The 26,567-nt window shown below is 37.6% G+C and overlaps 1 protein-coding gene across 1 annotated transcript; it reads right to left on the bottom strand.

The window, feature by feature from the left end:
* Nucleotides 1–4: 4 nt before the first annotated feature.
* NPHP3 (nephrocystin 3) lies at nt 5–26,567 on the bottom strand. Its single transcript, XM_054628159.2, has 27 exons — nt 25,996–26,567; nt 24,643–24,768; nt 23,259–23,409; nt 22,357–22,509; nt 20,909–21,042; nt 20,498–20,658; nt 18,940–19,087; nt 18,296–18,370; nt 17,605–17,784; nt 16,152–16,255; nt 15,364–15,478; nt 14,137–14,280; nt 13,510–13,607; nt 12,927–13,029; nt 12,211–12,293; nt 11,056–11,194; nt 10,148–10,312; nt 9,590–9,687; nt 8,607–8,729; nt 8,085–8,274; nt 7,701–7,942; nt 7,229–7,304; nt 5,970–6,097; nt 4,147–4,387; nt 3,012–3,137; nt 2,576–2,691; nt 5–2,383 (listed from the first exon to the last, which is right to left on the bottom strand). The coding sequence occupies exons 1-27, from the start codon at nt 26,347–26,349 to the stop codon at nt 2,203–2,205; spliced, it is 3,954 nt and encodes a 1,317-aa protein (XP_054484134.2). The 5' UTR covers nt 26,350–26,567; the 3' UTR covers nt 5–2,202.

Genomic DNA, 26,567 nt, shown 5'->3' on the forward strand with positions numbered 1-26,567 from the left:
AATGTACTCTAACTGTAAAACACAAGAGAATATTTATTGCTTCCTTGGTTATGAACTTACAAATCAAAGTACATTGCCATGATTAAGTCCAGCTTTGTTTATTCAGCAATCTTATAAAAGTGTTCAGTTTTTACAGTGTCTCATGAATGTTATTAAGATGTTGATATTCTGACAGTATAATTAAATCTCCATTGAAAGTGGTGACCCTCTGCTTTGTGGTGGAGTTGTACAAAGAAGTATTATCTGGCATATCCCATATACAGAAATGACTTTTCCTTGCTGTCCATGAGGTACAGCTCCATGGAAGCTGTCTCATAAACTTTCTTTGGATTCACAGAGTAGGCACAAGGATTCCTCACCCTCTTTGCTAAAGGACAATGGATGGTTGGGATCTGCTGCTTTTGAGGGACTCATTTTTTATTTTAATTCTTATTCCAAAACCAACCCTATAACCGATGAGGAAGTTGGAGAGAAGTTGTTCAATGGAAGAAGAGTAACAGTTCAGCAACAGTAACACTGAGGCTCTTGAAAGTAACTTCTTATTTAAACTAGCTACAATAAGGGAAACTGTTTAGGAGAGGAAGATGTACCACTGTACCTGTTAAAATCAGAATAGACATGACAAGCTAGACCAGGCATCTGATAACTCTTTAGAGGAGAGAATTACTGGGTCTAAGAACATCAGGCAACATAAACACACACAAACTGAGTAGGTTGAGGTTTTGGAGGGGAGGGGGGTTGGGCATTTTTGTTTGGGATTTTTTGCATGTGTATTTGTCTGTCTATCCTTTTGCCCCTCTTCTCAGTTGGTGACAATCCTGCAAAGAACTTTCCAGTTTTTAAAACTTTCTAAGGTGGTTGAAATAGAGTGGTAAACCCTTGCTTTGTTTACAAACCCATTTTCTGAATAAGAGGAAAATATCCAGAGAGCTATTTCAAAGTGTCTACTCTTAGTCCTCTATTGTAACACCTTCAGTAACTATTTTTGATTTTTGTTTTCAACTAAACCTTAATCTTAAAAATCAAATTTGGGTTTAATATTTGTGCTGTCAATTTTATATACCTTTTCTTTTGCCAAATTACTGCATTACCAAAATACTAAATTCCTCCTAATCAGAACAAGGGCTGAAATGAGTAATATTTAATTCTACTATAAAAGAGAAAAAACACTTGGAAGGCAAGTATTCCTTTGAAGTGAAGGCCATTTGCATTTTTGAAACTGGATCGAATTAACATTAGTTGCCTCTGAAGTATTATAGTAGGGTTTCAAATAATTTTCCACTTACACTTCTTATTTTATAAAAAAGTCTTTTTTTAGTATGTATTTAAATTGATGCATACATTTATGAACTGAATGAGAATAGAACTCTGACTGATTCTTCCAATGACTCAGGTTTTAAGAAATACAACAGGCAAGTAGATTTGATTGATATTTCTTTATCTGATGGCAATCTACTTTGCATCACTAGGTTTTCCCAGCTAGTAAAAACATTCTTGTATTTTAAGGGATTCAGTAAGACTAAACAGTAGATGTATTGCTAAAGGTTTAAAAACAGGAAATCTGGCCATAATCATATTCATCCTGATTCCTCACTGGAAGTATTTTTATTGAACAGAGTGGAATCCTTCAACAGCTTTAACTGTAGATGATGATATATTTAGATATCCTAGTTTCCCAAGGAAACCACTTAATTTTGCACAACTTCCTTGAATGAAAGTTTACTTATCTGAAATAACCCTGCAGGTAAAACTTGAGGTTAAACGGTATTTTCAAAGTTTTTTCAAAATTACTATTTCTTCAGAAACAACTTTAAAGGCTTGTAAAAAGGCAGGAAGGATTGATGATACAAAAAGACACAAATTCTCTAAGCCATGCTGTTACAACAGAGAAGTAAGAAATGCCTCTTAGAGTTTATACAAGTGGTTCAGCTTAATTTGTTATAGTCCTGGCACTTGGGCTAGGAGGCATCAAGTCCATAGTTTTGGTATTAGCTACAACTTGAGCTAGTAATGTGTGTACCTATGAACAATGAAAGCAGCTCACTTTGTACCATACAGTCTGCAAAGTTAAGGCAGAATTCATGAAGACAGGTGTCAGTCCCAAAACAGTACATAATCCTTGGAAAAATGGATTTATCTTGGTAATTTTCTGTCTACTTGAAAATATCCATAGAGACTGCCTCTTCTTGGAGCAGGTTTGCATCACCTTTGTCCATGTTCCAGCAAAGCGTTTGGTGATAATGCACTTTTTAAGCTGAATGTGTCTCCACTTGATGAGTGTCGAGAAGTTGCTTTTCCACCTATCAACAAAGTCTCTGCTTCTTTTATTTCCATAGCTCTTTTGTAAAGTTCAGCTGCCTTCTCAAAGTCTCCCCTTTCATAGCTTTGGAAAAGAGCAAAACAAACTTGAAACAAGCAAATAAAACAGGTCTCTCAATTCATTTAAATTGAAATATACACCATACTATCAACATAGTGTACTTAAAACTCTCTACTTTCCTAGAAAGTACACAAGCCCAGATGTTTTGTTTCATGCAGTAATTTGCATTTATAAAGTTGAAGCATATTATCTTACCTTAGTACAGCCAAGTTTTTCAGTGTTTCCCCCACCCGAGGATGCATTTGGCCGAAGCTGTCTTCATAAATCTTTAGTGCGCGTTCATAGAGAGGCAAAGCTTCAATCTGCTTTTTCTTTGGGTAGCAGAAAGTTTATTTGTTACAGATGTGTATTTCTTTGATACAGATGTCCAATACATAGGCTTTTCTTGCCAACATAGTATCAATGCATCCTAGATGCAGTATCATGCCTACCATTCACAGCAATTATCTTTTCCCTGCACGCAATTTTCTTGCCAAATATGCTTTCAATGTTTAAAATGGAACCCAAGAATTTGCAAGTACTATAAGGATTTTCCCTTTTCAATATGATCAAGTTTCTTTAGTTTCATTTAGGTACAAGTCATAAAAAAGCCTAAGACAGGAAAAATAAATGCTAGCCATGAAAAACTTACCATCTGACAGTAAAGGACAGCTAGGTTCACCAGAGCAGTTGCTACACTGGGGTGTTTTGGACCAAATGACTTCTGTCGAATTTCTACTGCTAGCTCATACAGAGGAACAGCCTTGTCAAGCTTTCCCTAGAAATAACATGAAAAAAATTATTAATTTCTCTGGTATCAAGATGGTAACAGCAAAACCTATTTTAAACAAAACCCTTGGAGAAGATCTAATTATTTCTAGAATAAGGGGATAACTTTGCTAAATCATATGTATATTCTGCATAAATTATTTATCATGACTATTTATTAGAACCTAATTTTCCAAAATACCGGGCATATTCAACCCCCAGTTAATGTGTTTCTCAGCTAGGTCTATTTCTTCATTTCTTAATTTACTTTTTGCCCACAAGTGTCTCATTGAGAAGGCTGTAAAAAGAATTTTCAGTTGTACTGTTATCGGAATAATTGTCTCCACTGATTTTTAATTTGTGCTCCTTCAAACTAGCAAAGAGGTTTTTGATGCAAATATTGAGTGGTTTTGCAGCTTCTAGCAGAATGAAAATTAGAAGCTGAAGTGAGCAGAAAATAACATGACCCAAAACCATTTAATGCAGACAATAGCAGGTAAGAATTATTTAGCAAAAACATGAGCAAATTTGATCTAAGAGATTATCAAGGTCTTTTTTGTCTTTGAAGAACAGTAAAATGTGAAAATATAAAATAAATAAAATTCTTATAACCCATGGAACTTGATCTTGGTTCAACTGTCGGAAACAATACATCACTATTAAACTAATAATACCTAATGGTTACAACAACCATATACAAACACAAATATTCATAACACATTTTGAAATAGAAAATGCAGAAGTTTATACTGTTGTTAATTTTACTCCACAAAGTGCTTTTTTCACAGGAGTAATGCTCATCTTTCACTGAGTCAAAGAAGTTGAAGGTGCCTCAGCCAGTTTATTTGTGAGCCGCTATCTCCCTCATAATTCTAAAAGTTTCCCTTAAACTGACTGTAAAGTCCAAGGTCATTGGTAAAAAGAACTATTCCTACACCCTAAAACATGATTTTTTCCATCAAGACAAAGACATTACAATTAATTTAGGTGTACAGAAGAGATAACAGGTGTGTGCTCACCATCTTTTTGTACAGCACTGCCAGGTGTTTCACAGTGTAAGCCAAGGAGGGATGATCTGGAGCTAAGGCTCTCCTCCTGATGTCCAAAGCTTTCTCATAGAGCTCCTCAGCCTTGTCATAGTGCTTCTTCTCGTTGTACAGGGCTGCCAGGTTGTTCAGAGACTGCGCGCAGTCTGGGTGGTCGGATCCCAGCACTCGCTCCCGCATTTCCAAGGAGCGCTTCAGGAAAAGCTCTGCTGTCCTACACAACAGATTTGCTCATCAGTATTTTAAAGCTGGTAACATCTGTACAGGCTGAAGTGCCTGTTTGAAACAAGAATTTGTTCAGAACTGACAAAGTAGAAAAGACTCTGTGTAACGTCACCGCTGAAGCAAAGAGCACATTTTAGCTCACTACAGTAGGGTGCTACTATTTCATTTCAGCTTTACAGCAGCTCCTCTATCAAAACTACAGGTGATGCCCCATAAGACTGACAGCATCCATTATTACTAGGCAGCTCCTCATCATGACATCCACACAAACCCTGTCATGCTATTCTCAAGAGGTCAGCTTAGTAAATCAGAAAAATCCATTTTATGTTAGAGAAAAAAAGACCATTTATACACAGAACTGTAGGTTCAATTCTGGAGCTCTTAGAGAAGTGTCAAAAGGTGCAAGGGCTGGAGGATCATCTGTGACAAATAATTATTCATTAAGTGACATATCCTTCTGCCAATGATTTCATTTTAACAACATGAAGTCTTGGACTTGCTGGTTCAGAGCAGGGATATCCATTTTAAAAAGTTCCTTAAACCTCCACTAGAACAAAGTTTATACCTTTTCTCACCTATGAAATAGTGGAGATACATCTACTCTTGAAGAAGGTTGCATTTAACAGGAACTACATATGAATAACATGGAATATTGAACAATATGAGATTAGATAAAATGTTGCTCCTCTATAATCAGTCATTTCATGAGAGTAAACTGATGAAAACCCCACATGTCTAACAACTGTTAAAAATCAATTCCTTCACTGTGGAGATTGTGATTCTGTATGCAGATCCTAAATAAGGATATACTTCTGTAATTATCCAAAAGCTACAGGTGCCTTAAACATCAGGTACAGGAAGAACTGTAAAAATACTTCCAGAACTCTGTGCTTTTTTGCTGGGCACTTCTGTTCTCTGAAAAGACTCAGTTCAGTAGAGTGGGATTTAGCTGAATTCACAATTCCCTCATAACACACAGCTTAGATTCCTCTGTCTAAAGAAACTTCAGCTAAAGAAGTTGATGTGAAGAGTGGTTAAACATACAATCAGAACCATCTTGCACCTTCTATTCCCCTTTTTCAACACCACTGTTTATCTCTGTCTGCTTTTAGAACACCTTTGTGTTGTTCCAGCCCTTTCTGGCTTTTAACAGGACTTCAGGGTAAAAGCTGAAGGATTACAAGCACAGTGAATATTTAGGTCATGACTTCTTGTAATACTGTCATAGAAAAACAACAATTCTGCTGTTCAAAGATGAACACTGCAAAGGAGAGTCACAAAATAGTGAAGCTGAGCAGAGAAGGCAGAAGTCTGAGAGAGAAATGGAATTTGCAACAAATGCTAATAAACATGGAACATCAATTCTGAATGCAGGAAGTGCACTGACTTGGTAAATACCTATATGCCAACAGCACCAAACAGAAAACAGGAGTGAATTTCACAGTGAACAAAACCCAGTAGAATGAATAAGGGACAAGTATTTGATCATGTGTCTGCATTTAGAGTTACATCTCCCTGCTCTGCCTCCATTCAGACATCTGAGTGGATGTGTCACAATCAGTACAACTCACTCAAGATTATTCTGCAGGTAGTAGAGGACTCCAAGCTCATTTAGGGTTCGAGCATTATCTGATGTATCCTTGCCTAACGTGAGCTCTTCCAGCTGCAGGGCTCTTTGACGCAGGAGAGCAAAGCCACACTACAGCAAAAAGAAGGAAATGTAAGCCAGTCAGCAGTACACTCAAAGTTTAACACTAAAGACAGAAAACCAAGAGTTTGATGCCTAAGTAGCACAATAATCCTCCTTAAATTCTATTTTGAGCTACATGGCAAATGCTTACTTACAGTCTATCAGCAAATTGCACCAAAAATGTGAAATGTTGGTGAAAATTTCCAGGCAATACAAGTTACTGTGCAGTCACATTTCTTTCCCTGTATCAGACATGCTTATTTGCTTAAACTCCACAGTTCAAATAACCAATTCAGATCAAATTCTTAGGTTTAGAACCTCAAAACTTAAAATCAATTTAACCTCCAATTAAACACGACATACAAATGCATATAAAATACTACTCATGGCTTCACATAATCTGTTTAAAATGGGCAAACAAGTTAATGCTTACAAACAAAATAAAGTAAAAAAAAGTGCAGCCATTTTTACACACTTTATTTTTGATCTTTGCAGTCTTGATAAAAATATTTTTGCAGAAGAACTCATTACAGAAATAGGCCAAATCTTCATGAGCCAAATTCAATCTTATTTAATCACTGTGGAAATAGCAACATGTTTATGGGTTTTTTCTACTTTCATTAGAGCTACAACTTGAGCTCTGGAGTTATTAGCTGGACTCTTACAGTACAGGCATTACATAATAAACTCAGCTCAAAAATGACAAGAGAAACCCTGTAGCTGAAAAACAACATAGGAGAAGAAAACAGGGGAAAACTCTGTATGTCACCTTATACTTTTACTGGGATTTTCCATTGCAGTAAACACTGCATTCACTAGTAGGATAAATGCCTCAACTATTCTGGAGCTCACCTTTTCCCATTGTGACTTTGACACACAATCATATTGGCTGTAATTCTGCACCTCTGAAATGTATATATCCACTTCTTTCTTTTCCACTTTCAACTCCATTCCAATTGTATTGACACATCTCCACTTCCAGCAGAATTTAAAGGACAGTTACCAAAGCTACCTATGTCCACAATTATCAAAAGTCCTGGAGCATTATCAGTTCTGCAGACACAATTTATCATCTGTTTAGCACACATCTGTTTAGCAACATGCCCTGTACCTCTTCTTAAATACCAAGCACTTCCTTACCAGACTGCCTTTCTGCCTTGCTGCTTTCTGGCGTATTTTGAAGGACTTTTTCCTCAGTTGCTCAGCTTGTTCATATCTGAAAGTTATTTGGAGTGTGAGAAGAATGTCAAATGTGGTATCAATAAGCATCCTGGAAAGATTCTAAGATATTTAAGTGTACAGATTTGAAAATTTAAGATTCTTGAGAATAATCACACTTATTTTCAAATATAAAATTTACAAAATGATTAGGGACAGACAATATTTCTCCTTTATCTCTGCAAGTTTTTTGTTAAACTAAGCACAAAAATTGGCCCCTCCTATCTGACCTGCTACAAGAATAGAGAGGGGATGCTCATGATTGTATTTGAACATATGAAACTGGAAAAAAAAAGAAGAAAAATTCTAGCTTCAGGAAAAAACTTTTGCTGTTAATTTTTTTTTTTTGTACTAGCTCCACATAAAACAAAACCAGCAGTGTAATTAAGCTTACTTGTTCTGCTTTTGGTACAACGTTGCAAGTGCGTCAAGTTCACGGGCCACCCGAGGGTGTTCAGCTCCATAGGCGTTCTCAGAGATTTCCAGTGCCTGCTTATACAGCTGTTCAGCATTTCCAAACTTCTTCCACTGAACATACACCCCTGCCAGCTGGTGGAGTGACTGTGCCACCCTGGGGTGGTCTGGATCCAGCGCGGTCTCCCGAATCTCCAGAGAGCGCTGCAGAGGAGCTACAGCCTGGAACAGCCAAGTCCAGAGCGTGAGGGCAGCAGGCAGCATCCTCTCCGCTGCAATAACTTAACCACTGCCACAGAAAGCACAATCTGAGCTCTGCTTCATTTGCCTTTTTGCTGTTACAACAATCTCTAAATGTACTTACCTGACTGAGAAGACCTAGGTCCTTAAGAAACCGTCCCAGGGTCTCATAAAGATCAGCCAGGCAGATCATACTTTCCTCTCCCTCACTGCTTTTTTCATATTCTTTCAGAGAGTCAAAATACTCAGCTGCCATAGAGCTCTTATCTTTCCCAACCAGCTGCCAGTAACTCAGCAATTCTGCAAAATGTCCCCTGTTTTAACAAGGAAAAGAATCTTATCTCTGATACCTCTCTATTCAGACTGATGCTAGCTTTGGAAAAAAGGCCTACATGCACAAATGTTGTCATGCTACAGCATCTACAGAGACAATCCATGGAGACTAACACTATTCAACAGCAGTATTTATTCCTTTACCACCCCCAGGGTGTAGCAGAGTAGAAAAAATACATTATTTATATGGAAACAGCATTTAGCACTTCAGCCTCTACTGTTTAAGAATTTGAATCTGTTGCTTTCTGATTTACATTGACAAAAAATTACTATGAGATGTTTAGAATGGCCAAAGCAATTTCTACCTTTGTACCTTTTGTAAAGGTTTTGGGACACAAAGAGATTCAAAAGACACTTGTGTAGCTTTTGCTTATCACCCTGCTGTTGGAAGAGCCAGGGAAGTTCATCTGCACTTCTCCAAGTCACTCGGTCTTGACTATTGAGAGAAAAACAAATGTAAATTAAAACTCTGACAGGCCTAGCATATTGTCATTTTGATGTGAAAACCAGGCAAGCATACAATTTCCACACCTGAATGTCTGAACAGACAGATTACTGTAAGACCTATGTACTCCATTTTCTTATATGTTCATTTTAATTTCACCTCAGAAGGCACTGGAATCCCCAGGCACTCCACAGGAAGCTGCTTCTCCATCCCATATGGGCTAATCTATGCCTGCCAGCAGGACTTCAGCCCTGCAGCAGCCCACTGTCCCTTTTTGCCTCCTTTGTCTGGCACACTGTGGCCCTCTTGGCTTCCTCCTACCCAAGAGCAGATGCTTGGAGGAGCAATAAACAGCAGCCCACAGCTGGGACACAGTAACTCAGGATATAAATGCAAATCAGTTTTCAGGCTGAATATGAACTTGTAGATGTTCAGCTGTCCTACCAGGTCTCCTCTTATCTATGTGCTCATTGCTTGCTGAACACAAGTGATTTTCTGCTTCAAGTCCCAATCAAATTCAAATTTCCAACCATTTACTGGGAAATCCATGGGGGTTGGAAACCACAAAAATCCATGAGGGGTTGGAGACCACAAAATAACTGATATGGTATAAATTCATACCCTACATTTCCCCACAATCACTTTATCATATACCCATTCCCCTTCACAGACCTCATTCTTTTCCCAGACTGAAAAGCAACACATCAATAAGTAAACTTTTAGGCTGACAATTTGGCATAGTTATTTTGCCATAATAATTTACTAAACTCAAAGAAAGTATATGAAGAAACCAAAATATCTATGAGGCATGAAGTCTGCAATTTAGGACTTCTTGAAGAATTCTGACCTACCTTAATTGCATGGTGAAATATTCCACTAGTTTTTGTCTATAGGCAGAAATAACATTTTCACCTGCTTCCATATACTCTAGTTTTACCATCTCCCAAGCCTGAAAGAGAGTATAATTAAAAGAAAGAGAATGCATTTAATTTGTTTAAGTGCTGATGATAGGGTGATGAAACACATGTCATGTTGTAGAACTGAAAATCTTCCAATGACAAAGGCACTACAAACAAATTGTCTTGCATTAGACCACAGCTCTGGTTATTCAAGCCATATTCCTTTCTTTTTCAATTCTTCTTGGTTTTTTGGGAAGCTAATGTTTTCTAGGATACATGGAGTTAACAATTAATAGATTTGAAATTTATGAAGATTTGAAAGGCCAGACTTTCAGCAATACTGGTTTTTCACAGTTCTGGTAGTTTTCAAGGTGTTTCTAAATCTAAGGAGAATGGATGAGCATACATTTCAAGGCCTAGGTAGCTAAAAACAGAACTTATCTAAAAAAACAGGGGTTGGAGTCAGGGGTTGGAGTTTCACTTGCACATATTTAGAATTACAAACTTTACCTGGAGGTGCTGGAACTTCAGCAAACCACAGCCAAATGTCAGCAGACACATTTTGTGCAGGCTGTGAAGGAGTGAGGCCAGCACTGCAGAAGTCAGCTCAGGATAAAGCTCCATCAGCTCTGACTCGCTCACCCCATTGTGGCTGACACCAATGACACACAGTATCTGCACGAAGCAGAAAACAAGATTTCACACAGTTAGCAATATTTCCTGGAGAACTTAGTTACACTGAAATCTCAAGAAAAATACTGTTTATCACTGTGATAATTTTATAGCCAAAGGAAAAAAACCCTGCCTATACAGGGTTTCATAAAGATCGGCCATCTCCATCTTCTCAAAGCAGAGACCTCAGTGTTAATGGTTTAATATTCTAATACATAAAGCACCAAATGGGACACTCTGGGACAAACAAATGGCTCCTCAGACTTTCCAGAACCAAAGAAGCAGCAAGTAAGAGTATTGTGTACTAATTAAAAAAATGTTTTGCACAAGAGGGAATTCTGCATAGGTAGGAAGAGGAGTCAGAAATGTAATAAGCAATGCCTGTATTCATAAGACAGCATGTTTTGATTGCACTTACTATGCTCAATGTAATTAATCACTAGATGATGGTAGTGATCAGCAAGGAAGTGCTAATTCTGTATCACATCATAGTGAAAAAGCTCTGCTTTATTCTGTGAGACAACAACTCAGTTGTTATTTAACACAAAGCAGTCATACATTCTATAATTATCCAACAGATGTAATTACACTAATTAAATTGTCCCTTCTATACTAATAATACACAATAATCTCTGAATCATACATATGAACCAATATAAATTTGTATTTACTTTTAAGTTAAGAAAAACTCTTTACGGGGAAGAGTATTCATTACCTCTAGAAACAGTGATGCATTCTCTGCTTACCTCTCTCAAAAGATCTTTCTCTTTATCACTCTGCAATGATTCCTGAATTGATCTCAGAACAAGCCTGTACAGTGACACTGTGTCTTGACACTGGCAACACTGCTGAAGAATCTCATCAATGTTTCCTGTATTTCCAACACTGAGCAGAAGGACAAAAAGGGTAAGGTTTAGCATATTAAATTTGGCTGAGTAAGATTGATTTGGAACTACACAAGAGTTCCATCTCAAACATTCTCTGGATTTCTACTGGGTTCAAAAGGTGCACAGCACCTGGTGAGATTTCAACAAAGAAGAGGTGAGTTCTTCCAAGCCAACTTCTGATTTCTGTCATATTGCCTGATTTTTCTAAATAGCCGCAACAGCTTTATTAAAAAACTTAGGCTGCAATGTTCTTTTCTCCAGCAGGAGTACAAGCAGGAACATCAAGATGGATAAAGATAAAACCACATGCTGCTATTTAATTTAATGCATTTACAAAGCACATTTTCAGGAGCAATTAAGTCTTCTAGAACATAAAACATGAACAAAAATAATGAAATCAGTCACCTGGAGTAAATTACCAATTAGTGTATCATCTTCTGGGAGTCTCTTAACTAAAAATGCATCTTTCTCAACAAGATGAAGTCTAGGTTAATAAGAAGCCAATGCACTTATTAGGTATTCTCTTGCACAACAGGGAAGATTAATTTTCTCCACAGCAGGAAGTAAACAAGGCTAAGGACCATATGCAGGAAGTTAAACTAAACAGTTGTTGACCTTCCTTGTAGCCTTAAAAATCTGTGGGGCAAACTCTCTCGTAAACCAGAAAATACAACACATCTGAATTTAGCTGTTTAACAACACAATACCAACATTCTCCAAATACCTTTAAAAACCACTGAAGCAACTGATACACCCATAAAGAAGAACAAATTAAAATAAAATAGAAATAGAAGAGCTAAAAACAAATAGATACAACTGCTTGGATTCACTTAGTATCAAACTGGTGACTGTAAACTCTGATTTCTGTTCCTGTTGCATTCAGAGTCAGAGGAGGGCATCGTTTTTTTCTAACAAGATTCATTCTGTTTACATGAAAGTATTTCAAAAGGCTAACCTACTTGAAGTCCTCTAATCTAGTGATGACCATAGTAATTTCCAAACACCTCAACTTACCAAGCAATGGTTTTGCCCAAGAGAGTGACATACAGAGCATTGCAAGTTGTGGCGGAACGACAATGTCTCTCAAGCTTCTTCTCCTACAACATTTTAAATAATCATCTGTGAACTGAGATGAAACTAACTACGGAAATAAAACATTGAGAAGAAAACAAAAGTTCTAGATATTATTTTATGTGCAACATCCGAAGACTATAACATGGTAAGTACTACCAAATGGTAAGTACTACTACAAAATACTGCACCCATTTCCAGCTATAGGAGCATATAAGCGAAAATTCCCATTTGAATTTAAGATGCAGAGTTAGGGTCTAACATTGTATCTCAACATGAAGGTTACCTTACAGAATCAGTCTCAAGGGCAAAGGTGAAATACTGTTTTTCCCAATCTGTCAGTGATTGTTACATTATTATCCAAAAATAATTAATTAAAACATAATTAAACCTTCTGGTATTCTAAAATAAAATATCATATTTACAGCAGTATGTGTAACTGCACAGTTTTTCTGTTAAAAATTTATGTTGTTCCTTCTGTGTTTCAGGGCTGTGAGCCATGGGGTAAAATACTCAAACTTCATGCTATCTTGAGCAATCATATTTAGTTAGCTAAATATAATTCTTTGCTCTGGCAGCTGGGCTAATTTAATCTTTCCATGCTTTTATTAAAAGTTATACTGGAGTAAGGTATTTTAGAAGAACTGCAACAGACATACCTGCTCTTTAGTCAATTTAACATTTGCAGAGTTACATTCTGCACTAATGAGAGATTTAACATCTTTGGAATTCAGTGGATCAAGATGAAGAGTGGGCCATAACCTTTGGTAAGAGAGAAAAAAGTCATATTTGAACCTTATTAAATAGCACAAAAGAGTAAAAAAAAAAAGACATCAGAGTTCCAGGGCTTTTTAAAGATTTATATCAAAGCAATAATTGAAGCTGTTCCCTGCTACTATGAAATTCTAGTCATCTGAAGTAAAATTTTCACTTTTAGCCTTGTCCTGAATCTACATCATGATACTGCAGTTCTTGATGTGCATCTGACTGCATTTAATATCATCTTTCATACAGTCATTTGGGTAGATCCATCACAGTAAAACAAAAATCTGGTTTTCCAAAGGCTAAAATCTGTCACTGCAGCTAAAACAGAGAAGCTTTCATTTTCCTCATAGGTTACAAAATCTTATCCTATTAAATTCCACATCTTGACAAATCTGTCTGCTCTTCAATGAGTAACTGCAATTTGAAATAATAACTCTAGGCCAGGATAATTTGTCACATCACAGAAATATAACATACCTCCACGCCTGTGGACACGTTTCTACATTCACTGATACAATCACTCTCACGTTCACTGGCAGTGGATCTATCAACCACTTCATATGCTTCTCAGCTTGCTTAAAAACAAATTTTCATTTCTTAACACAGAGGTTGTTCAAAACAATGCCAGAAGTTGCTATGTTTCATCAACTGTGCAACCCAATGAAAGGAGCCCTAAATTCTCCAGTCTTTTAAAATCTTTCATGAACTGGTCCTCTAGACAGTACTAAATGACCCACTTATATGTATTAGCACAACTGTACACTAAATAAAGCAGATAGAATACTATTGTTGATATGTTCACCTCATAAAAACCAGGCTATTTATGTGCCCAATAAGTCAGCTCACAGCCTTTAATCTTTGGATAAGTAATGTAACCAGATTGCTCAAAAATTAAGGTGTAAAGATAAAATTTAGAAGAAAAATACCAAAACAACCATAAAAAAGTTTATCTACAAAAATAACTCAACTGTACTTTTTACAAAACTATGTTTTTTTCAGAGCAAAGCAAACACTAATATTTTTGTTACATAGCTATGACTGAGCCTATTACAATAGTCAAGATTCCTGTTAGACTGACAAATGGCAAAGATCTTGAAAACATACCTGTATTTGGTCAATAGAGTCAATAATTATAATAATGCTGCCTTGATGGCGTGCAGAAAGCTTTTCCAGCCAACGGGGAAACTCTTCCAGAAGTTTAGCTGGATCGAAAGTCAGAGGTGATACTAACCAAGAGTGTTGCATAAGCTGCAGAATTATAAACATGTACAGGAAATTCTACCTTAAAAATCAGCTAGGATAGTTGAAAGAAGTCCTATAGACACAAAAAGTAAAAAAAAAAAAGAGCAAAAAGCTGTTCTACCCCCCCTACCTCACCATCTCCCCCCAAAAAAACTCCATGGGATGTGGGGGCATTCTTCTAGTCAAGTTCACACAGAATTCTTTCCTTCTAGTATATGCAGAAAGCTGGCATATGCAGAACAAAGAATGTTTCTTGAACTCAGTGTGTAAATTCTAGAGAGATAACATTTACACAACACACAAGAAATATGGAGACTTAAAGGACTTGAAGTTGCACAGATTAAACAGGCACACATCTAAGACAGATGAAAGAACTGCATTCATTTTTCTACAGGTTTTAGTACTGTAAGGCCCTTAGTGCTACTCTTGTGATGAAAAAAGCAAGTTCAGACCCTGGTCCAAAAATGATCCTTCTTATTCCCCACGTATTTAGCACACAATTAAAAATAAATTAATATAGGAGAGAGTCTAGTCTAGGAACAAGATGGTGCCAAGTGGCCAGCATAGCCTTGGGTTTCTAAGCACATAGACACAAGATGTACCACCTGCCTCTCTCATCAGCCAGATGGCAGGGAATTTTGGAAGGAGTATAATTTTATGGTTTTATAAGTCATCAATATAGGTCACTGGAAACATAACTGCTAATGCTGATCTATTATGAATATCCCAGAGATGCTATTTAGTTGAGATACATTAAGTGTATAGGATCAGATTCCCCTCATCCTATAACACTTTACATTTCATAGACTCACAGAAGAGTTTGGATTGGAATGAGCTTTAAAAGGCCACCTAGTCAAACTCCCTGCAACGAGCAGGGGCATCTTCAACCACACCAGGCTGCCCAGAGCCCTGACCAATCTGAACCTGAATATTTTTCTACTACATTTGTATTACTTTTCACTGATGCTGAAAAAATTGTAGAAAATATTATCTTTGCACACACACCCACACACAGCCACACACACCCACACAGAGAAAGATGCAATGCATGGATGCAATGCATGCAAAGGACATGTAATACAGCATTACCTTCAGAGTAAGGCGCTTAATTATCAATGCAGATTCTGAACTGGTAGACATGGGCCTCCCAACAAAGTGGTAAAGAATCAGAGTGTTTGGAGAATGCTTCTGCTGTAATTGGATCCTAATGAAAGAAGAGAAGAAAAAAAGAAGACTCAACAGACAGTAATTTTGCAAATAGATCTCAAAAAAAATGCATCAGTTTTGCCAAAGGGTATCTTAGCTACATGTGTTCCATGTTTATCTTACAAAACAGGATAGACATTTCCTGAGCTACAATTGAACTTTTAATGTCAGATTCCATTTTCACTCTCGCTATTACTGATAGCAATTAGCAAGTGTCCTTCCTGGCACTGAACAGTCATGTGCCACTAAACTTTCAAAAAGCAATGACACCACCAGTTTATCAGCAAATTTTGTCATAGCATACAAGTGACCATAAAATTCTATGGTCTATCATAAATGATGAGGATCCTTTCTTTATTTCAGACCCTTCTTGTGTATGAGAGAAGGGCAACACAATTGAGCTATCAAAACCACATTGTAATGCTGTGCAAAGATAGATTTGTAAGTGATGCCTTATCATAAGGTGCTGCAGCTGGCATTAGGGAGCTGTCAAAGGCAGCCCAGATGAAATTAGCTACTCAAATATCACAAATCTTTCCAGGATGCTTCAATAGGGTTAGCACTTTGTAAATGCCCCCATTTTATCTCTTATTACTGACACAATGTTGGAAATGTAATGGAAACTCTTTTCTTAAATTTTGTTCATATTAAAAAAAATAAATTTAAACTACCACTTAGACAGAAGGAGAGATTTCCCAGAGCCTGGTCCTCCTGATACAAGCAATGGTGGAATTGGTGCTGGTGCTGCTACTAGGTCATTCAGACGTTCAAAATACTGTAAAAAAGAAGCAATTATTATAAATAGTCCAGTGTTTAAGGGAGAAATATAATGCCTGGTATTGTAAACCATTTCAATTCAAAATGCATGTACCAGTTTATTAAGGTAAAGGGGAAATTTGAAATGCAATACAATACAAGTGTAAATAGATATTGCAAGGAAACACTTAAACCACAGAATTTATTATCTCTTTTTAAAAAAGTGCAGAATTAATTAACACTTTCTTCAAAACTATTTAAAATGGAATCTTCAGTGGTACAGTGTTCTTTGTTAGTTCAGGCTTCCTTGCCCCACCCTTTCCCCAAACTACTCCACTGCACTGGATACAGTTGCCAGGAAAATGTTGGCATTTGCCATGAATGACTATTTTGAGCATACAAATGCATACAAAGGAAGGCTTTCTTACAGCATACGAATGTCCAAAAATATTTCAGAAGATGACAAAATAAACCAAAGCAAAACACCCTTCACTTGCTTGGGAGAAATATTTTGTCTTCAAAGTAAGAGGTGCATTTAGATATGCATTGGTATTTTTTCTTTAATGTTCTGTTATTCTATTGCTTTAGAATGTAGTAAAGATGGTACAATCCTCCAAACCATTACCAATATAGGAGTGGTGGAGTAAAAGAATATATTGTGCTAGTAAAATAGGGGTACTAAGAATTTAAATGCAGTAACAGAAAATGCATGCTTATGTTACACTGCCAAAGTCAACTACTGCACCACATTCTGTGATGACTTTAATGTCTACCTTCCTACATTCATTATATCTTCCCAACATATAACTATTCCTGATACTCACAACTTGCAAAGTTTTAAAAAATTATTTCCAGTAATGAGTAAGTACTGAGGTATTCAGCAGCTTTCCACTATAAAGTTTCCTTTCTTCTTTTATGGCTGCATGATGAGATGAAATCTTTTCATTAACCATCTCCTAAAGACCTAACTCCAGGTGTCAAGAAAGAGATTGGATTTCCTCGGGGAAAAATAAAAGAGAAATAAAAAAAATAGAAGAAGAAAAAATAGATACTCAAGAGTGTTTTCAATTGCTGACCAAGGTCTAAGAGGATGCTCTGCTTCTGGCACACTGTTATAGTGCTTTTCTCCAGTGTGGGCACAACAACTACTTCTTCATCAATGTCATTCAACAACACACCAACTGGCATCTCTCCCAGAAAAGAAATATGCCATCTATATCAGACATATGGCTTCTTCCAGCATAAGGAGTGATAGCCTTAAGGGTGCTCTCAGACACAGCTTCTTCTGTAGAAATGCATCTTGCCCAACAAGGGATGAAAGTGAGTTAATACTTTCTCTTCATCCATACACCTTTATCATGTACTCACTTTCTCAAATCCCAGCTCACATGTTGAATTAGAGGCCTGCTGAAAAGCTTCCATCTGTTCTTGTTCATCATGTGCATCCCACAATACATCACCAAAAACTTCTTCTTCAGGAGCAGTGGAGTCTTCCTTATTACCCAGATCCTTGCCTTCTAGGTCTGTCATTTCACACCCCAATATATCCTAGGTAAAAAGAAATTACATGGAAAAAAACACAACTATAGTGCTAGCACATATGCTGTTAGTCTCAGTATGAGTGTGGCTCTACTAACACCAATATGCTCATTTCCTTGCAGGGTAGCAAAGAACATAAATAAATAAGCAATTAAATGAAACTAAGTTAACTCTGAATGTACAGGTCTCAAGACATTGATTTTAAATATCTCATACTGGAAACAACTCACCACAAGAAAAAGGAGAAGATGCATCTATGATATGGATAAAGAGAAATTAAGAGCTAATTAAGGCTCATAAATAGAGCCCCTTCCCATGGTCCAGTGCTTCTGTCCATAAAAACACTGCTCAGTTTGGGGTTTTATTTTCCACTTGCACATTTCCTTGCTTGCCAGATATTAATAAAACAGGGAGATACTTTTGAATCACACCTAAGTACTGCATAATAATCACACTGACATAATTTTAAGATCATAAATCAACACAGACATAAAAAGCTAAAATGCATCATGTACTTTACCTGTTTAATTATTTTTTCCACATAATTATAGATTTCATATGCTCCTTCCTCCTTACCTCCAACATGGTCAATCATCTGAAAAAGTAAATGGAAAAGCATGACACAACTCTGAATCCAACTGAGAACAATATTTAGGACTTGCAACAAAAACATTCTGGAACACATTTAAATTCCATTCTGTTGCCTTCCTTAGGTAAGATTCACTTTGCCTAAGAACTTTAAAAGTTGGGCATCTAGTTTCAGCTGTTCTCAACTGAGAGAACAGCTGAACTACAGAACTGTTGTCTCTGTAGGGGAAAATAGATCATAACTGATCGATTTTTAGGCAGCAGGAATCTCTCTAGAGGTATACTTCATTCCCTTCAGTGGGTACAGAGGGACCTCAGATAAACAACTTTGCCATTTGAATGCCTAAGTACAGGTAAGAAATTCTAACCTTATAGCATAGCCATTTTTTTTCAGTGAAAATGCAGTGGCTTTTTTTTTCTCCCCTGCTAATGAAAATTTCATAACATTCATAAATTTCAGCTTCATCAATCTGCTGACAGAATGAGCAGCCAGAGCAATGAGTGAAATGCCATTTCCTCTAAAATCTGGGACTATCAGCATGCAGTGTTGTTTACAGCAATTTTTAAATACCATACCTTTGCTTTGTTCATGCAAGAAATTTGCTCAATTAACTGTTGCACTGAGACTGAACTGACTTTGCCATCCTCCCTTCTGTGGTAAATTAACCGGGGCTTTTCTTCTGGATTTCTCAAGAAGGCTTCTTCACAGTCCTCCAACAAACAACTAGATTGGAAATCAGCATTCTTGTGCTATATTACACTGCTGTAGTAAACAGTTCAATCAACACAAGCTCCAAAGATGGGTTTCACTGCAAAATCTAATTCAAAAGTCATATCTATTTATAGCAAAAAAGCAATAAAATACTTCAACAGAGAATTTGAGAAAAATTCTGAAGCAAGAAAAAGTAAGAGAGAGATTTATGCTACTTGTACCAAAACCAGCAAAACCATGTATTAATTTTTACGATTATTGTTTGGTAAATTTAAAGCTGTTTTTCCTGTCATAGCAATATGCAGAGTGAAAGGTAATTGCCTTGCATGGAAAAAGTATGGTTTCACATATGATGAATAAGCGTCATATATATGCTTTGCTGCCAGTTATCTGAAGGTTCTGTTCTATCTTTTTAGGAAGAGTCCTTTAGTATTTTTCAGATGTCTTGGGTGACAGTTTTTCAATTTATAGTATTTAAAAATGAGAATTTGACACCTCCAAATTCAAAAGCACTTTGCATTTATATATGTGAATGACATCCACAGATATCTATTGCTGTTCCACAGAAGGAACTATACTACTTGAGGATGCTGATAATAGCAGACAAGATTGCTCAAATATTACCATCTTTACACAAGTACGACAATTTTCATCAGAGTTTTTCTAAGATAAATTCTCTAAATTAATAGGTTTGGGTTTTTTTCCCTGAATATTTTTTTCTTACACATTTTTGCTTCACATACATAAAACTGGGTTATTTGGCAACAGCATATAACACATAACAGTAACATTCCTAACACAATTCAAAAGTATCCCTCCTTTGGTGTATTTTCTTTAGTGAATCATGCTTCTTCTTCTAGAAGGTTAAGAAATTACTCACTGAACAAACAGACCACATTCCATCAGTATTTGTCATGAAACATCATGACTTCACTAAATCAAAGCTGTCAAAAGACAGCATACAGTAACACACAGGAGAGCCATGAAATTAGTCTGAAAGACAGCCAAAACCAGAACTAATATGTGATAGAATAAACCCCAAATACTATGGACAGGTGTAAGGCTAGATAAGCAAATGAAAAACACTGAGTACATTCACATCAGCCATCTTGAATTCCTAAGACATAACTGCATGCACAACAGCGAGCTCCTCTTGGAAAGCAAAACACTTCTGTATGTTATTAAGACATTGTTCAAGCTGTATTTTAAGAGAATTTGTAGCTACAAGAAAAAGAAAATGGTACAAAGCTGATACATTCTTTTAAGTGTCTGCACTAGCAAACCTAAGTTTGAAGGAGCATCACTTTGAAGTTACTAGCTTAGGAAACATACTGAGTAAAGCATCCCATACATTTTAATAAGCTATGCACTCTGCATAAATTACAAGCTGCCATTTGTTTCACCAGCCTGGAAAATACTCACCTTGGCAAAGTTAAATGCAGGAGCAAAATTACTAATGAACTTTTTTCTATTTCCCATTTTCTTACATCCTGAAGAGGCCTTTCATTCTCTGTTGAAAAATTAATGACTTGAAAGAAGTACCCCATTGTTTCACAGACTCTCTGAAGTTTTGGAGAGTAGTTCTGAAAGCAAATGTGAGCAACAGTGCTTTATTACCAATCATGCATAGCACTAAGGACCTATCAAACAAATCTCAGTTTCTTTTCTCTAAGCAGTTTGTTCCCCTGAAGCCCTTGACAATACTTTTACTGATTTCACTGAAATCAGATTACACCTACTAAAGCTTTCAAGAAGTATTAGACAAATTTCTGAACCAGCATCACATTGGAAAGAAGACAGCACATAAGTGAGCACAGGTTTGGGGGTACTCACTCTAATGAAGATGGTCACTTCTGGCTGAGTCTCATCAGTATTGATAATATAACATCTTACTGTGTTACTCCACAGAGAGTGGGAAAACAGAGGAGTAACCTGCAATAAACTGGCAACAGCAGCATCCCAATCATCTGCCAATGGACAAAAAAAATCAAAATGAAGTCTTAGACATCTTCACATGTCATCACACCACATAACAGTTAAGTCATCACCTCTTAACATCATGAATACTACATTTTATTTAAAATAGTAGCAGAGTTTTTACTCAATTATTTAAATTTTACAAATGTTGGGAACTCATACCATCTGATAATGCCACACAATTTGACAATGTGGCAAAATAAAAGTGTTAAATATATTATCTCCTTTAAAAGGATTGATGAAATGTTTCCACAAAATCAAGCTGATAGTTGTAAAATAAGTACCAATATGCAGGAGCAATAAATTCACTCATAACCAAACACTTTTCTGTCCTTCAGATCTATGTGTATTTCAATTAGACCATGTGAATAAATGACAGCAAAACACTGTGGGAACTTCCTCTTCCAGAGAAAAAAAAATCCATTTCTTTCTATAGCATTGTAAGTTTATTCCCTACAGAAGCAATAAGTTTTAAAATTTTCTTGGACTCTTCATTTTGTGGCTGGTCATTCTTTCAAGACAGGAATAGGTTCTCTTCTCAGGACCACACAGGTTGATGAAAGGCTTAGTATATGAAGCTGGAGCCATCACAGGGAAGGCCCACCCCTCCCACTTTGCAGGCACAGATTTCTGAATCAGACAGAGCCTGAAGGATTAAACTAAAAAGAGAAAAACTGCCAAAAACCAACTATATCCAGGAGAGGTTCCAGAGCCAGGACAACAGTGAAGGAAACCAGAGCATCAGAAGCCAATTTACAAGAAGGCACTTGGGAAACAAAGTTCAAAAGCAACAATTATTGACAAGAAAATATCAAGCACTGATTTACATAACAACTGTATATCCTGGTCTTACAATCAGATTTCCTTAAGTGGCCTCCTAGGCAGACTCAAAATCCATGAAAAATCAATGAACAAAACAGTGGTATAATTTATTCTAATACAAATGTGACATTCATACTCAGGAAGTAGAGAACCTGAACACAAATGGAAAAAAAGAACACCAGCAGATATTGAAAGAAGGAGCCACTATCTTCCACTGTCAACATAAGGAACACACTCACAACAAAGCACTGGTAATTGCTGTTTGCTAAAATCACTGCTACACATACCATGGTCATCATGTATATTAAACATAACTTAGCTACATTTCCTTTTATTTTTACAAAGAAGTCCAAATAATCCTTTAGTTAAATTACCCAAGAGTGGACAGAAAAGGATCTAAGAAGGAACACAGTTATTTAAGAATAGTTGAAAAAATTCCACAGACACCTACAATCCCAGCAAAATGAATTGTCATTACTTACCTCTGTTTATATTTGCAAATGGTCCCTCTACATCTATGGAGCTATGAGCAAATTCAGGCCCTCTGAAAGACTGCTGAAGTTGCATCATACTACCCATGGATGGCTCACTTCCCAACACTCCTCCATTCCAGTATTCAGATGGCGCCCCAGCAGCTAGGAATTGGAAAACAAACAAAAAAAAACCCTCTTCATTTTCACTACACAAGATAAATTGTCAGTTCTAAATACTCCAGCCACATACCACTAACCATAATTTTTTTTTCCTTCAGCAGATTTCCTTACACCTTTGTGTGCTGTAGTTCTTAATGGTTGCTTGACAAAATTAACGAGAATCCGTGACACCGAAGGCTGAGGGTATTTCCTAATATTTGCTATTACATAGATTACTCACATACCCATCTGAACTCTTTCCATGGTAGTAAATTCCTCATACAAGTTTTGTACCTACTTCTTCTTTGTTAAAGATCTAATTGCTGTTCTGGAACACACAGCATCTGACACTGGCATATGTCATCATCCAAAGTGTCTAAGACTCCCTCTAGTTTCTGGTGTGATTTTTGGATATTTTGGAGCATCGTCTCTCAGATACAGAATAAGAGAACTCAGAGAAGACTAGAAAACTCAGAACAGCTAATAGAACAACTTTTAAAAAGTGTTCAAGTAACTGTCTAGACAGTTCTCTTTCTTCATTTATTGATTTGTAACACCAGAAATGTGAGGTTCCCACAATCTAAACCAAGTTTGCAAGGTTTGTTGCTTTTACCCTTCAAACTACTTTAAGCTGCTTTTCACATGGATTAATAAAACTTTTTTTTCAAAACAACATAAATATCTGTCTTCTGCTTTACTATTTGGAGACTTCGTCATGTTCAAACATAAAGTGTTGGGGACGAAATGCTCACCTGTAACATCTGTACAATTATCATCAGAATCAGACTCTTCAGGATCAAACACTTGGATTCCCTGGGCCTGGAGTCTCTGGAGTTTTGCTTCTAGCTCTCGTTTGGCCCTCAGTAAGTCCTGAATCTCATTTTCTTTAGTTTCTCTAAAAATCTATTAGCAGGAAGGAAAAAAAATCAGCATCTATTCCTGAGCTCATGTTATCTACTTTCAATTGGAAAAGTAAGTTTTTAGCATTCATTTACCAGGCAAAGGCATTAAAATGTCAATCTGAAGCCATCATGAATCAGAAATAAGCAGGAAACCACAGTTTAAAATTATCCATTTTTAAAATTTTACCATTATAAACCTTAGCATACCATTCTGAAAGAAGCCTGTATTAGCATGTTCATTAAAAATGAAAACAAGTATTTTTACTTATTAAACTTTATTGTCTTCTAAAATTGCTACATGTAACAATTTTTTCAAAGGTTCCCTTTTATTCTCCCATGTTTTTATTTACAATTACATATAATCTTGTATTTACATTTTATTGTTGCAGAAATATCAATTTCCTTCGACAGAAATTGATGAAGCATCTCCCAGATGTCCTGTTTGTAACTTATTACCATCATGTGGGAAAGAAAGCATTAACCTAGTTTTAAATTCAAAGAAATGAAGTAGTCTTCAAGTCTCATTTTCTTAAATAAGGTCAGAACCAATCCTCTTTTTATATATCTGACAAACATGAACTGCATGTAGCTACAGACAGCTAAAATTAAGGACATGAAGAATCTTGAAAATAGTGAAAAACTAGGACCTGTTTTGGGTGGCAGAAGTATCATCTGCAGCAAAGGAAAAGCAGAACCATCTGCCTGGCCTTTCAAGTCGTTCCTGCAGGGAGTGCAAACTGCCTCTATCATATTTTTGCAGCCAAAAGAGATGCACCAATACACAGTTTTTAAAAAAAATATAAGCTAGATATGTTACACCTTACAATTCAAGGTATAACATGTATAATGGAACTCTGTGGAGCTCCATTATTTACTTATCGAACACACTTCAGCATGTGACAATTTGCAGCTCGTGTTTTCTTGTCATTCTCAAATATGAATATACTCCTGTGTTCAAATTCAATGCAGGAATTTAGTTTCTGATGTATCCCTTCATATTCTCCTTTTAATATTTATAAAGTTATTTCATATTTTTTCCTCTTAGTCTTACAGAGAGTTTTTGATAGGATTATTTTAATGGAAATAGGCATCTACAGCTATGACACTCTAAGGTATCTTTAAGAAGAAGAGGCTCTCATGAAGGCTTTTGGAGAAGGGTTCATTTGTGGAATGTAAACAAGTGACATCCATCTTTTTTGGTCATTTTCCCAGGAATAGAAAAGTCAAACCATACCTTGAATTGCCTTTTGACCTTGTCTCGATCATGTTCAAAAGTAGCAGCTCTCTCCATGGCTTGGTATTTAGCTTCCAATGCACTTTCTTTCTCTCTAAGTATTTTCTGGTATGTTTTCTGAAGTGCCTGAAAACATTCAGTATTTAATTTTTTTCAGAGTTTTATTGCCCGTAAGATGTTTTAGATTACTTTTCAGGTCTGACTACAGTATTATCTCAGCACCCTGTATCTTTCCTTACTGTAGGGCAGCCAGAATCAGAGAATACTCTGAATTGCAAGGGAACCATGAGGACCATCAAGTCCAACTCCCAGCCCTGCACAGGACACCCCAAGAGTCACACCCTGTGCTCAGAAGCATTGTCCAAACACTTCTTGAACTCTGTCAGGCTTGTGCTGTGACCACTTCCCTGGGGAGTCTATTCCAGTGTCCAACACCCTCTGGATGAGGAACCTTTTTCAATATCCTGCCTAAGCCTCCCGTGGCACAACTTCAGCCCATTCCCAGGTCGCCACAGCTGCAGAGAGCACAGTTCCCATCCCCAGAGGTGCACTTTGACGGCATCCCGATGGCTCGGCAGGAGAGCACCGGGACACCACTTCCCCAGTGTGAAAAATGCTTTCAATATTTTACGATTGGCTTTTCGCAAATATTAAAAATGAATATTATATATGTTGTGTTAGAAAGTAATGCTGTATTAATTCTCTTAAGTAGTGTGTTAAATATAGTTTTGGGTTATAAAAAAAGTTAAAATAGACACTATGCTATGTAAGATACTTTTTTTAAAGAAAGGACTTGCAGCGAAATAGCAGCCACAAGACACCTAAATCTTTCAGAGAAAAAGAGTTTATTGCCCTCTTATCCGAAGAAACAAACTTCTTCCCTCCTCGAAGGCGCTGCTAAGATTCAGAGGAAGAAGCTGACGATGACCAGATAGAATCCTGTGTTTGAATGGAATTTATGCATCATGTATGAAGGGTATGAATATGCAACAGGCTATTGTTTTTAAAGGTTAATCCTTTGTTAATGGGTGTCCATTTTCGGGCTCGTGCTGCCCAGAAAAAGGTACCCGGACGTCCGTAACTCTTTGCCTCTATTATCTCATATTGTCCTAATTCCAATTGTCCAAATTATTATTACTCTAATTGTATTACTATTTTTTTATAACCATTCTATTACTATAAACTTTTAAAATTATAAAAACAAGTGATTAGCGTTTTTCACACGCAGCACCTTGCCTTCCCTCGCACCCGTCACCTCCCTGCCACAGCTTTCCCCAGGAAGCGGGATGAGTCCCTGGCAGCCTCAGCATCGCGGCTCAGCGCCCTCAGTACCCGCGGGATGGCGGGCGCTACCTGCAGCTCGGCGCGCAGCCGCTTGTTCTCCCTGTCCAGCTTGGCCTCCTTCTTCACCATGGAGGCCACCTCGTTGTTCTTGCTGACGCGGAAGATCTCGTACTCCTTCCTCAGGCGCTCGTACTCGGCCACGCACTCCAGCTCCTGCACCGAGGCCGTCGACTTGAAGCTGGCCCCGATGAGGCCGCCGGGCCGGGAGCCGCCGACGCGCCGCAGGGAGCCGCGCAGCAGCCGCGCCTTGGGCTTCACCTCCACCGGGATCTCGCAGGCCTCGCCGCCGCCGCCGCCGTACGTGTCTTCGATCACCTCCCCGACAGCGCCCGCCGGGCTCACCAGGGACGACGCCGTGCCCATGGCCCCGCTCCTGCCCGAGGGCGAGGCTCTAACCCCGAGCCCAGGGCCCGCTGCCCCCGGGGGGACCTGGCGGCGGGGCAGTGCCCGGCGCGGAGCCTTCCCGGCGGCGGCTGCGGGCCATGGTCCGCTCCTTGCGGCCGCCGGACGAGGAAGGGAGAGCGGGAGGAAGCTGCCCCGCGGGCCGCCTCTCTCCCACCCTCTCCCGGCCGCTCCCGCCC

This window comes from Agelaius phoeniceus, chromosome 1 (genome assembly GCF_051311805.1).
Source record: "Agelaius phoeniceus isolate bAgePho1 chromosome 1, bAgePho1.hap1, whole genome shotgun sequence".
NCBI lineage: Eukaryota > Metazoa > Chordata > Aves > Passeriformes > Icteridae > Agelaius > Agelaius phoeniceus.

Bases quoted from the DNA above. Each gene is read 5' to 3' on its own strand.
- NPHP3 (XM_054628159.2), bottom strand. From the start codon at position 26,349: ATGGGCACGGCGTCGTCCCTGGTGAGCCCGGCGGGCGCTGTCGGGGAG. The intron at 24,769-25,995 runs GTAGCGCCCGCC...GAATGTTTTCAG, and splicing joins GGCTGCGCGCCGAGCTGCAG to GCACTTCAGAAAACATACCA. The intron at 17,785-18,295 runs GTAAAGTACATG...CTTTTTACCTAG, and splicing joins TGGAAAAAATAATTAAACAG to GATATATTGGGGTGTGAAAT.